The sequence below is a fragment of the Brachyhypopomus gauderio genome, chromosome 14 (genome assembly GCF_052324685.1).
Source record: "Brachyhypopomus gauderio isolate BG-103 chromosome 14, BGAUD_0.2, whole genome shotgun sequence".
Lineage (NCBI taxonomy): Eukaryota > Metazoa > Chordata > Actinopteri > Gymnotiformes > Hypopomidae > Brachyhypopomus > Brachyhypopomus gauderio.
In genome coordinates, this window is record NC_135224.1 from 15207269 (window position 1) to 15221682 (window position 14414).

At 43.2% G+C, this 14414-nt stretch overlaps 1 protein-coding gene across 2 annotated transcripts in view; it reads right to left on the reverse strand.

The window, feature by feature from the left end:
* Window positions 1-10995, reverse strand: part of arhgap21b (Rho GTPase activating protein 21b) — a 44899-nt gene extending 33904 nt beyond the window's left edge. For both annotated transcript variants that reach the window (XM_076973750.1, XM_076973749.1), the window contains exons 1-2: window positions 10781-10995; window positions 9769-9885 (exon numbers count right to left, since the gene is read on the reverse strand). In XM_076973750.1, coding sequence (XP_076829865.1) covers window positions 9769-9843 — 75 coding nt within the window. In that variant the 5' untranslated portion in view covers window positions 9844-9885; window positions 10781-10995. The remainder of the gene's footprint in view (window positions 1-9768; window positions 9886-10780) is intronic.
* Window positions 10996-14414: the final 3419 nt, after the last annotated feature.

Below are 14414 nucleotides of genomic sequence, written 5' to 3' on the forward strand. Positions count from 1 at the left end.
CTCGCGGTCGCAGCACGAGTCAAGAGTGGTTAAAAGCGGACGCGCGTAGCTCAACACTCGAAGTTAGTAAGCGGCGAGCGTGACATGCAAAGACAACGACGACCGGGTGACGCTGGAGAGCGCGAGATGCTTTACGGCCGCATCTTATCCGACTGGTATTAGCTTACGGTCGTTTACCGGCAAAAACATCACCAGATCTGGAGCGCATTTAAAAACAGGAATTGGAGGTGTCTTGGGTGAAATAACACGCTGTGTTACTTAAATCGGCCCATATTATAAATCAATGCTTGTGTGGTCTCGTATTACCCTCCATGCTTAAGTGGATGAACAGGAAGGGCTTTGTGGAGAAGAAAACAGCCACAAGGTTTTCATAGGGGAGTTTTAGTTGCTGTTTTTGGGAGCACCTTCACTAGATCCTGAACAAACCTGTCCATTGCCAACTTAAAGTAACAGCTGTATGCCACTGTCCCAGAATACAGTGTTTGTTGCAATAAAAAAAATGAAGTCCTCAGTGAACCATTAAATATTACACCTGCATCTGGGATTGTCTGGTTCAGCGTTATTTGGGAATTTCCCAGTTTTGCTCTGAAAGAGGGAAAACAGGCAGCATAGCCCAAGCTAGCCAAGATGCCACTCATGCATTTTTTAAAACCAACCCCCCACCCTCGCAGTGGTAGAACACCGAAAATCAGAAGAAATGTGGATAAAGTTGCCATTTTGGTCGGCGAGCTGGACAGAGAGCAGCTAGACGAGTGATTCAAAACAGAACTGGAAGCCAACGGGGGAAAACACAGCTGGCCAGTTCTGTTGGCAATGTCGCTCCCCCAAAGAGTGCAGTGTCAAAAGCTAACGTCATAAAGCAACAGGTCCCCCGTGGACACCTGTGCAGAGGGCTCCTCTTTAAACAAGCACCCACTCTAGCCACCCCCACCCCCATCTGCTAGAGCAATACTAGTGATCAGGATGCATGTTTCCTATGCCGGGGCAGGTATTGGTTTAGGAGGGCAAACACTTCCAGGCGTGCCCTGTGACACAGCGAGGCAGGCACAGTGGAATTGCAAGATGACTGACTCGAAGCAGGAATCTGGGTCCGGTCTATTTGTGTAGGTGTGTTTGTGTGCAGTTGCTTTTCTCTGTGACTTCCCCGGCTACGTCACTGTTTACACAACAAACAACGACACATGAAAAACAGATAAGCCCCTCCCCCTGCCCCACACACACCAAATACAAATACAGACTCAAGCCACAGTAGGCCAGTGTTTTTATAAGCTCACTGTCGCTGTAAGGACACAAGCACACTGGCACAAATTATCTGTTTCATCAACAACATTATTCATGATTCAAAATTCTTACATGTGATGTCCTTGGATTGGAGCACAAACGATAAGAACCAAAAGAAATAAATGAAAGACAGAATCATATTCATTACCAAAAAGCCCCATAATTACAAAATAAATGTGAATCTATTCACTAAACGCTAGGACAAACATGAAAGGGGAACGAAACCATCACACCCATTAAACGCCAAATGAAAAGCATTTAACACCGCATGGTTCACAACAGTTCACCAGCACTCGTAAACAGATCTGACTTCCTGGAAAGTTCCTAAGAAATGTAAATATTTGCTAAAAGCCCCAAGTGTTAGGTTCATACACCTCGCTGGGGGGAAGGAGTGAATTCTGTCTAGAGTGGCGATGGACCATCATTGAGTTTCTTGGGCTGAAACCATAGCCATTCATTAGCACCTCATTGCACCCAATATAGATAGTAACAAACAATAATTATATCTTTACACATGAATAACAGTTCAATCTAGAATTAATACATGCAGTGAGCGTAAGACATGCAGACACTCCAAAAATGAAGGAATGAATCCATCATTAAATTGATCATTAATTAGTTTGACATCTAGTAACAGGTATTTCAGACATGCCAATTATTGTAAACATACATAAAAAAAGTGAAATGATAATACACAACATTATTACCTAAACTTTCTCAAATGTTAAGTGACCTGGTGTGGGTATAAGAAAACGTACTGGTGGAAACTGAAGTCCCAAGAAAAACACAAGAGCAGCTGCTGTCTGCGCACTCGACGTGGAGATCTAAACGTTTCCCTTCATGTGAAATAAAAATAAACCTTTACAAAGGTATTAGGACACACTATTAAAACAGTTGTATATATTCATAATACTTCTAGGAAGGTGTCTAATATCGTCGCCAAACACACGTACAAAACTACCAACGGAACGTTCACATGGCTGCAATTCTGCTTTGAGACATGGAACGACCATGATATCTGGAGAAAACCTGCTAACTATTAAGTTATCACTAAGATAGCTAACGTTCAAAGGAGATGACATTAGTTTGCCTGCACGACGTCTTGCAGGTTGCTAGCAACAAACAAGCGAATAAGGGTGCAGCTTTACAGGTCAGCTAGCTTGCCGGGTAGTTTTAAGAGAAATTAAAACCATACAAGTTGCATTTTGTTTTTAAAAACCAATTCAAATCAAAAGACAAAACCCCAAATAGAACAGCGCATATTTCACACAGTGTACACAATTCATACTGAGGAATTAAGACCCTCCTTAATTTTCCAAAAATAAGATCTGCCCATTTTTCGTATTATTACATAGCTGCATTCCAAACAGTTTGGATTAGTTTAGCTAGATTAACATAACCCTGATAGCATGACATGCGCACTGCCCAGAACTCCTATTCTGCATCACTGGACCTTTGTATTCAAGCTTAATGAATACATGCAAAAAGCAGCATACTGCCCATCTTCAAATCTCCTGTTGTAAGCGTGCTCCTAAATTTGAAAACACCGTTTGCATTTTTAAAGTAGAAGGAGCAAACGCAAGAGGATGCCTGCGCTATATGAACATCCTACAGTCCATGTATTTTCTGTTTATTACTGAGCTCTGAGGTTAGTGGGCTTTTGCGAGACCAGTTTCTCACGTAAATGCTTGTTAGCTGTGTAGGAACAAACGACATACACATCCAAACACAGCCGTTATGGATTGCGCCGGAGTCACATTTGACCCAGCCAAATGCATCTTCTCCAACATGCTAGTAGTGAGTGTAGCTGCACACTCAATCTCCCTTCCAGTGATCTTTACCTTTCCCAACTTCAGTGGGAGGGGGAAAAAAGCTTCATTTACATTTATTCTTGTCTCTTCCCCAAAATGAACTAGTTTATCAGATGTTTCTCAGAGCGCTTTGGCAGTAAAGGCAGTGAAATATGACTTGTTTAAAGAGCATTACTAAATGGTCATAATCCATTGGCTTGCAGTCTATAACTCCCAGTGGAGTGTTCATCTGCAGCTCACAGCAGACAAGTCTCATGGATTTTTCATAAATTGTGCAGAAGGTCGAAAAGATTCCATGTTCAGGCACTTGAACAGCATTTGTCAATAACGACATTTTTACAGGTGTATTCAGGGCTACACTTTACAGATCCTTATCTGTCTAGTTCAGTTTGGCAAACACTGCAGGCTTTAAATGAGACATTAAGCAGGGACAGTACCAGTGCAGGATTACTGCGGTTTACACCAATACTGACACAGAAGTGCAGAAAATCACAAATGAGGCCATATCCCTTAGTGGTAATCCGTTAGAAATTAAACACAGCATCAATCGTGCTAAAACCCGGAAGGGGGGTGGGGGGGGGGGGGATGATTTACAGGACATACTCGACGTTGACTTGTTCAAACAGATGGCAGTGAGATCACAAGGTCTGACAGCACTCTTACACACACACATATGCACATTACATGTATTGTAATCGGGGCAGCAAAAAGCACAGGGTAAGCGGTATAGCAGCACAGCCAGCCACCGCAATGACACTGCTTTGAGTTCCCAAGAACACCTGGCTAGTGGCAAACCCTGCTGTGCCACTGAGCACCATTGGACCCCTCACTGCCGTATACACTGCTTAGCAACGCAGGCCTGCTGCCATCACGGGCACTGTGAGGCAGCAAAATGGCATTTCAACACTGTATGAAAAGTGTAAAGTAAAAGGCCCACATCAGCATGCTGCCAACATGGGCATTTTCAGACTGGCCATAGACCACACATTTAGCCAGGGTGCAGGTGCTAAACTGCATTCTGAGCAATGGATGAACTGCTGGCATCTTTTATAAAGCCCGAATGGAGTGGTGCACTTGAGTATCTTAACGTCCAGCCAAGTAACCTGGTCAACTTCCAACACATTTAGTCATTTACATAAAGTCTGCCAGCATGTGGACAGAAGAGTTTAATTAGAATTCACTACAAGTATAGGACTGATGTTTGAACTGGAGCAAACAGCAATGTTAATGCTTGATTTCTTTCTTCTTTTTCAATCGTATTTCTAAGTCAGTTCTATTCTGAAGAGTAATCTCAGAATACTGGTCATTGGACAACACTCCGAGCAACAGAAATTCTTGAGAATAAAAATTTGCCCTGGTGTAGTTTGCAATGGTTACAGACAGTACCGTAGTTTCTTGTAGTCTGCCGTGTCGTACCATGACATCTCAAAATCAAAAGATTCTTCTTAGAAGCTGCAGTCTCACTTTCAGATATCAGCATGTATTTATTTAATCATTTTGCAAGGTTGTCTTGGTACCTTGACCTGCTAAAGCTTCGTCTTCTGACACACAACAAAAAGAACATGTCATAAAAGCCAGACCACACCCACCGATACATTCTACACTCATCCGAGACGATTCGGCACACACGCGGCACATTCTCAAGAGCTCTACAGCACGCCAGAGCGGCCCTTCATGTCTGGGAACGGCAAGGAGCCCTGAAGAGTCGAGCCGCGCTGCGACCCTGCCAATAATTAATCGCGGGAGTGCCGACGCATCTGCATAGCCCCCCGGGTATGTGCGAGGCTTCGCCCTAGTGCACTGGCCAGTTTCCATGACACAGGCGAGAGCAGGCGGTGAGCTCCACAGCTTCTGAGGTCTTCCGTGAGCCTCTGCAAAAGGGTGCTTGATGAGGATTAAGAAGATTGGCGGGGCCCTCGACTGCTACTGCGCCAGATCCCATGCAACGTACCGTCTCATCTCCAGGCCCTTCAGTCAAGTCTGCTGTGGAGATACAGCGGAGCACGTTCTCTTCAAAACACCATTACGTCTTCTGGTAGGACGCAGAAACATTTGGCTACAGCAAAAATGCAATGTGCAAGAAACCCAGGGCTGTGGAGTTCAGTCAGCAAAACTGACAGCACCTGAAGAACATGCAAACTGTGGGTTTGGAGTTTTTGTCACTTGTTCCAGTCAAAAACGGTGAAGTTTTTGTTCGAGCAAAATCTTTCAAACTGCTCTTAAAAGTCAGTGGAAACAATTTTGCGTCCATGTGAACAACACATCCACGAGATCACATACACTGGATCAAACATTTTCCCTTATGAAACATACATAATCCACACTGCATGGGTCAAAGCTTCATTTTCCTCAGCCTGCCTTCTCTTAGACATCTGGCTTAACTAAAACCCATTTGGGTCTCTTATATTGAATTGAAGATGCATTTTTCCTCCCAGACAAGGAGTTAATCATATGACAACTGGTAACAAGACACACAGAAATGGGTATAAGAAAGCTTCATAATGAGGACCAGGACCTGAGAGTTGGGAATGCTGGAGCCATAAACCAATTTCCACTGTGACTCAGGGACAGGAAACCTTTAAGAAAACATGTGCACAGAATGTGTGATAAGCCCTTTGAGGGTGATAGAAGCCTGGTTGCTTAAAAAAGAGCTAAAGTTATAACCCAAGAAAAAAGAGAATGAGAACACCATAAACTAAAGTCAGTAGAGCTGCTTTTCAGGCTTTCAAGTACCAAAGAAACTACAAACTGATAACTATTAATATGATAATAAAGAATTGTTACGAAAATACTTGTGTTGTCAAATTGCAAGTGAATTAACTCTCAGTGGCAGTGTGCTGGATCCAATCTCACAAAAAATGCCAGCCACGCATTCCTTGCTTAAGATATTCCAACATCTTCGGCGGGGTCAGTGAGGACATTGTCGAAGTGTGAAGCCTTGTCCAGTCACACATTAACCTGCAAGTATTCAGTTTTAGAAACATTAATGGAGGCACCACTGGGGTGACTAATCTAGGAGGTGTGTGTGCACTGTTGCTCAACCCTATTCAGTTTAGCATAATTTCTCCTGATTCCACCCACCACGTCCCGAAATACAACCAGGGCGGCCCTGGGAAATGTTTGGAAATAGGAGCCTCTGACATGTGGAAGGTTCAGGTTGGTGGGATTCAGTGTAATTATTTCAGCTCTCCTACATATGGCAGCCCCTGTTATGATCGCAGTTCAAGATATTAAATATTTCAATAAGCTCCTTCTGAAAAACAAACATTCTTATACAGATCTGCTGTATAAGTGAGAGAAATAGAATAAGGCATGTACAGCATGTCTGTACAGTGTATAAACGCAACAGTTAAATCACACACCTAAAGCTATAGGAAATCCATCTGAAATGAACCAACATAGGGCCGTTGTTCCGTATGCTGGGAGCAAAAGGGGGGAAAACTCCTAATGAAGGATTCATTCCAACCTGTGTCAGTCGTACCAGTTCTGCCTGGAATTTCCGGACAATAGCTTTATTGTGTTGATGTGGACCGAGTCGTCTCAGTGGGCGACGTCCATCACTGTTACTGCCTGACTACAGAAACACCACAGGCCTACAGAGAAGCTATCAGCTCTTTAAGAAATAAATAGGTCTGTGTCTGTTAATGAGTAACAGATCTAAGCATAGAAAGAGATTTCTTTAAGAAAGGCATTCTGTTAATCACTGATTGAGAAACCCATGCATTCATCACAGTCCTGACTGGTCCCATTTCCAGAAAAAAAGAGACTGGCACTGAGAGGATTGGCCAAGGTTTGCACGTGCAGGCAGGCAGGCACACACACACACACACACACACACACACAAACACACACACACGGCAAAATACATACACTTGGATCAGGAAAGGCTTAGCCTTATTAACCAAATAGATGTAATCTGAGATACAATAGCAACTCAAATCAACCCAAACATGGTGGTCTAAGTCAGCCTCTGAAACACCACCATCATAACGCTAACCTGGACATCTCCATCCCAGGACGTGCTGCTGAAGTCCCACAAAGCTTTCTAATACTCTCCCTCATTAAACCCTTAACTGAACTGCTCAAATTAACATCTGGAAATTTTAAATCTGTGAATATTGTTTTACTTAACAGATTGGGAAAGTGTTTGTGAAAGACAGAGATTCATTATCTGACTTTTTGGGCTTTACTCAAGGTTTCACTTTTTAAGATTAATTCTTTACAACTGACTGGTGTAAATAAATAGACTTATCTTAGAAGAAATGATTATGTTTTACAACTTATGCACCTCTGTAACACTCAAGCTTACGGTTCTGTTCTATGCACTGACAGAAGCATTTGTCCATGAGTGAGAATGAACACATTTTGCTTTAAACTGAGCTTTCAGTTTGCAAAAAAACAAACATTCCCAATATCATTTGCCTGTGTTGAGTCAGGACAAATGTGAAACACAAGTTTTAAAACTACTCATCAGACCGGAGGATCAGATTCATTTTCCTTTGAACGGTTCAAGCGTTTTATTGCATTTTATTGTGCCATTTACTTCCAGCTCTCTTTGAATATAGTGCTTTTTGCTGTCCACAACCAACTGGTCCACCACAATTTCCTTTTAAAGCTCTTATCTTATTCGGTTCAAACTACTGCAGAAACAACCGTAATAGCCAGTTGTTCGTTGTTCCATCTTGATGTTATATAGTTCTCATGTGTTTTTTTTCCGCAGGAATGCCCTCAGTACACTGTCTCGACCTTGTACGTGATTGCTAGTGAAGTATGCACACCTCTTCATCAACAAAACAGGTCGCAAGTGATGCATGCAGTGAGCACGGTACTCTAATTCAGAGTTGTGCATTCTAATAAAACCAAGACGGACAGAGCCTGCTTCAAAGCAACCGTCACCATCCCTTGGTCCTTCAGTGTGGAGTACACAGGCAGCACCACACAGATTAAAAGGTGAGGGAGTGATGCGTTGAGAAATCAGCAAATACTATAAATAGATGACCTTCAACCCAACACGAAAGCAGGCAGCGGTCTCCACAAAGGCCTCCATTCAGAGGCGGGGTCAATAGCAGCGTGTAACACATGAACACTGCACTTAACCTCTCACTGAGGAGGCTGCACTAATATCATACCAGGCACAATAACCTATTCGTCAACAAAAACAGCACTGTTTACACGACTTATTCATTAAAAAAAGCAAATAAATAAACAGAATTTAAAGATCCACTGAGAAAAGTTGCTGAAATTTTTATGTCCACAAAGGCCTCAATAAATGTCAAAGCTGCACATTAATATTCGTTATGCTAAACAGCAGAGCCTTAAAGATCCATGATAGAAACGTGGGCAAAAGTTCTGCGCGGCCTACATGAAAGAGTGACGGATGTTAGCCCGGGTGCCCAAGGGCTGCTGTTCTCTGCTACTGAGCCCCGTGGCTGAAGACCACGCTGGCTGTGTTGTTGCCGGGCCAAACACAGGCCACCAGAGGTCCCCGCCGGAAGCCCAGGAGGGAACATGCCAGGGAGTTTCCTTCAAGAGTTCCTAAGTAACTTCAGTTTGCTGTGGAGAAAGGATTCAATCTCTTCCGCTTTCTTTTAAACCGTGTGCTGTGAAGCAGCGTGGAAGGTTTCTCACAAGAGAGGCCGGGTTCTCTCTGGAAAAAGGACAAGGGATCAGTTTGACCTTCCAACACCTTGTTTTAAAAGCATAAGTCAGCATTAAAACAAAGAGAGTCAGAGCTCACAAAGAGAAGGCATTATCGTTAATATTATCTGCCCGTTACAGCTGACACATTCTAGGACGCTTAGGTGCTTTCTTCCATGGGGCCAAATGTAAGGCAGAGTTATCTGATACCATGGTGCAGTCAGCAGACCACCGGTTTGTTTTCTTTAGACAGACTGCTTAATATGAGCAGAAACTATGGAATACAAATGTACCTCCCATGATCTACCAGCAACAAACTTGTAGAACCTCCAACTGGTCCATAAAGGCGATGCACCTTAAACTACACATTATTCTGTGTCGAATCGTCAAGATAATTCAGTGCATGGGGCTTCTTTTAACACAACTGAACGCTAATTCAGTCCCACTGGACAAGTTGATACAAACTGATCAAGCTTCCACTTCCCAGTGGGTGGGAAGCAGGCACTGTTTTTGACAGGTGGTGGAAGCAAACAGGCTTACTGTCATGGCTTCAGGCATGAAGCTAAACACACCAGCTGAGCTCCAGTTTGCCATGGCACGCATCACAACATCCAGCTAGTAAGGAGAGGTTTACTATGGTAAACTAAGCAAATGAACCGGTTACAACACCACGATTATCAAACATCACAGACATCAGACTGGACCCACAACCCATGTAAATCCTGTACGTTTCGTAATTTTGTGACCGAAATGAACAGCTCCTGAGTCAGGAATTTACTGTAAGACTGTTTATGCAACAGGACGATTCAGGTTTGATCACGTGTTGAACACTGCAACATGTCGAGGCTGAACAAGTGGCAGGGACATGAGGTAAAGGAGTGGAGCAGAAGCAGGAAAGTGACATCGTCAACAAAGCATTTCCTTCACTATGCAACTTTCCAGGGAAAACGTTGTCGAAACGTACTACAATTTACATCAGCTGCTGGACGGTATATCATACACCAACATAGCAAGGCGTCTACATGTAACATCGCTTTACCTGGCACAGTGGGGTCTTAGTGGAATAAATCGTCTCATCCTCGTCGTTTGGACTCCCCCATCTCGTGGCCATCATTTCACTTCACGTAAATGGCGATTTGCCACTTGTAGCCCACATCTAGGTAAATGTTAAAGTAACCAATCAGATTATTGTGTCAACATCCACCCTGCCTCCACTACTCACTTCTTTTTGGTGAAAAGGTGGAAGGAAATAAAACATTCTCGAGGTTTTATTCAAAATCAGCGTATCGTATGTAATTACTTTAGAGTTATATTACTTTAGAGATCTAAAGTTATCTTCGCACTTCACTCAAATAAACATTTTACTAGATACGGGAGACACAAAACACTGACTAAATAAAGTCCGTTCAGCACTCTTCAATTTTCAAAAAAGTAGGTTTTTATGCGCCAGTAACATTATTTAACACAGTTACGTGGACATCATACAGAATAAGCGGGATCCCTTCAAAACATGTCCCAAAAACGCCTGAAACAGCAGGACACCCGAGTCCATCTCCGAGTGCCACATGGCTACGTGCGAGCCCCTGTTGAACCAGGGCGCTTGTTCAACCACTGTTGTCTACACCTTCACACCCAAACATCCACAACTCTTTACACGAATCACAACAGCCCAAGTCGGTGATCTTTCTAAAATATAAATGACTTGTGTACATGAGTCAGCTCCGGTTATAACTCCACGAATACCACAGGCTTGAGGGGCTTGATCCCACGGACCGCCAGGTTGGGAAAGTTTCGTAAGGATAACTGAAATGAGACTAGTCCTTTACTGAGTGAACAATTACAACAAAAACACTCAAAATCTCTCCCTCGCAATAAAGGACAAGTATACAGTGCTGGGATTTACTCTGCGCCTTTTCTAATATGAGTGAGTTTATGATTTATACAACAACCAAGACAAAGTAGCTAGCTCGTTAGCTGAAGGGCTAACTGGTATTGTACTGGGGTTAGCGAGCTAGCTCGGGTTAGTTGTGGGGTGGTTAGCCTGCACCTACCTGTTGGGAATGAAGCTCTGATGTAACGTCGTGAACGCCCATTGAAAATTAACTACAAATCCTCAGTTCAAAAACAAGGGTGTCCGACTTAAAGTTTATCGCTGACATATTCCTGCTTGCAGTTCTTAGACGAGTGAAAAGGTTTAAAAAGTTGAAGAGTTCCCAGCGCCGACCGAAACACACGCGCGGAACAATGTTGGAATTGTGCTCGGGGGCTCGCGGAATCCCTGGAAGCGCCGCCCTCTTACTGGCTCGGGGCACAACCGTCCAATCAGGTCCTACTTAATATTTCGGTTTGAATTTTAGCCAATTGGCAAGGTTGTTACAGACAGCCATTTTCCCTAAATTCGGCGTGTTTTTCTTTCAGGTATGTTATTTTCAGAAAGTTTTTGGTGCATTGTAAGCCGTTAGTTACTTAATTCCTAAAACAATGCTGAAATAGTAAGAAATGTGTAGTTTTTAAATGAATGTTCAACGTACTGTACATACATAGTAATACATCATCCCACTTGAATCGAAATAAAAAGTCATCCATTGTGCAAAGGTTGTGTTTTATATTGTTGGTTCAGTCATTCTATCATACGTTGCCCAGAAGTATTTCTGACATCAAGTTTTTGTTTCTACATTTTCTAAATATAATTTCATGAAATTTCAATATAAAACATTAAATTATTTTGCTATTTTTCCTTCAAATTTTAGTTGCTGTGAAATACCTGTGCAAGTGAGAGTCTAAAATATCCGACAATATTATTGGCAATTTAAGAGTGAAAAGGCAAAGTAAACCTGATCCAATTCCTATCATATTTATCTCAGCATCTCCTAACCTACTAAACATGAAGATGGCCGGAGTGCTTTCATAGGGAATAACCGTGTCAAATACCTGGCACTGCCTTTCAACTGGCTGGCACTCTATGCCAAACGGATTTTTATGGACCCACACTGATCTGTGGCATATAGCACAACTGGGGTTCGAACCTAAATCCCAACTGTATAATGTGATTTATTATTATTTTTTGTGTTTTTCTCCATGTATATCCTCTGGGGTAAGCGAACGTGATTCTTGAGATGTTGTAAACTGTTTGCCAGAGTTACTTCATCACGCTAAAACACCATGCAGCTCTCTCCTAACAGGCTGTCAGCCATTCCATCAGTAAAGCCCTTACAGGCTGTTTTCGTTACATATTTGTAATATCCTCCACACTCCCCAGCACTTCATCTCCGCGCTGTCGTGTTCAGCTGCGCGTGCTACTCCGTCCTTCCCACTCTTTCAAGCCCGTCTTGGCATTAGCAACTGCTGGGTCGGATAACCAGGGTCACATGCCATCCTGGTTCAAAGCAGATTCTGCAGGCTGGGCAAGGCAGGACTGGCGTGTGATTGGCAGGCACACTGGAATGTCTGTCAGGGTACAAGTGATCGACCACACAAGGAACAGCACTCTACTGGTCAGAAATCACCCTGCTAGTATATTTGTTACTAGCAAATATAGGGGTTAGGGGGTCATGAGGGTCATAGATGAAGCTACTATGTGAGTAATTGATGCCATAATAACTGATGGTATCTTGATATGCACAAGAGCTATATTTTTACCACTTTTTATTTATTTCGGGTTCATCCGTAGATGTGTCGAAGATGTGTAGTTTTTATCAATTAACAGAACATGTGGATCGCTACAAAGTAAACCTCAATGGGAGAGTTGGTTTCATTGTGTACGTGCAACATGTACCCAGTGTAGACACACAGAGTGACCCTGAAAAGGGAGCTTTCTAAAATGCGGTCAGTTTCTAAGGGCCTGGACAAATGTTCCTTTCATTCGTAGCTGGCAGAAGGGGCCACCTGTTCGAGGGATTTGGTAGCTTTTGTGCTGAAGTCACAGTGGCTGAGAACTTTCACAATGTCCCTGGCCAGGGGAGTTCCTCTCCCAGTGGCCCAGCTGGGAATACAGCTCTGTGCAGACCAGACACGGGCCTGTTCTGGGAAAAAAAAACAAAAACCGTCAGCTGCACGACATCTTTCCTGTGACCAGTCTGGATACAAGTGGTGTCATTCATCTGAGAAATGTAATAGGCTTAATGTGATTAGAATCAGAATCCCTCCTCATCTAGAACTGCTCTAGAGAAGAATTCAGCTCTAGAGAAGAATCTGTTTCATTCTAAAAAAAAATGGTGGGGGCAGGGGTCTGTCAACACTTGATACATTTCAGGAAGTGCTTTGTTAAGTAATGGCTGCTGATTTTTTATTTTTACATAATTGGGTTATACATACACATCTAAATTTCAACCCTGAATTCCGGCTGTTTTAAGTTACAGTTTCATACCTAAACTGCCCTCCTACGCTGTGGCCAAATCATACACTAGTTAGTGACAGTTGCGATGGTCCGGGAGTCAAACTGAGGCTGTTAAGTGGCCAGACACAGAACAGGCTGTTTTGTTTTCCTAGCACAGTGAAACCTGGTCCTTCTGTTCAAACGCCGGAGTCATGTGTCAGCTGTGTGTAAAAGGGCCTGTGTAACACACACTGCAACTCCTCTCCAGCTCCGCTGTGGGCATGGCTCCGTCCCTGCCCCGGCATTTGTTTACACTGGATATACCAGGTCCTTAGCATATGGGAATGGGAAACCTACAGAATACAGACATGATTTTTTGTTGTTATTTATTTAGTGTTGTTGACCCATTTCTGCCTTCAGGCAATTTTCAACATCCAGATCCAAAGTTCAGCTTCCAGAATTGTTTCCAGTTTCGACTAGAATTCCCCGGTCCTTGCTTTTCTACCATTTGTACGCGCAGAAAAAATTATGGACAGCGACTCTTAAATGTCAGCGGCCGGCAGTGTTGAAACTGGGAGGAATCACCCTGAAGAAAACAACAGTGGTTGATTATTGTTTCCGAGAGGGCGACAAAAAATGTCGCACTTCCAAACTGTTTGTGCACACTCTACACCCTTTACCTATAATTACCAGACATGCTTGAACACTCCAGATGTTGCGAGCGCGGTTCACCTGCATGTTACTCAAACAAGTAAATGGTCGGCTTTAAACATGGGCTTAGAGGAGCAATGCGTTCATTTCCACTGGTGAGGCCTTCCCACCAAGTGGAAGTGGTTAGCCTGGTTTTGGGTGGAGGCAGAAGCTTCCCATTTAAAGCCTTTCCTTTTAAAGTGAGAGAAACCTCAAAACCTCTCAGATCAGCAGGGAAGCACCACGTCTATAAACATCAGACCGTGGGTTAGAAGTCTTCTCAGCTCCCCCTGAACTAGGTTTAAAAAATAATAATAACTACAGAGATCTCAAATCTAAATGTGGAAGATAACACTGAAAACTAGAAGACCATCTGTAAAAGAAAACATGCCTTTGTAAATCCACTGTACAGATCACCTGCTGATTTCACCTTCTCAACTAAATCAAGTCTATTAAATAGGGCAGTTTGCTTTGTGCATTTTAATTTGGTTTTTGGGACTGAGTCAGGCCTGTGCCTGCTGTCCTGTGGTAACGGTGTGAGAGAGGGCTGGTTTAGACGAGAAGCTCGTCTAGGGTTGAATCAGGTCAGACACACATCTCTGAGAACATGACCATGCCCTGATTCTCTGTCAATCAAAGCTTATCGATGAGCGACCTAAATCCAGCCATCCCGTTTTTTA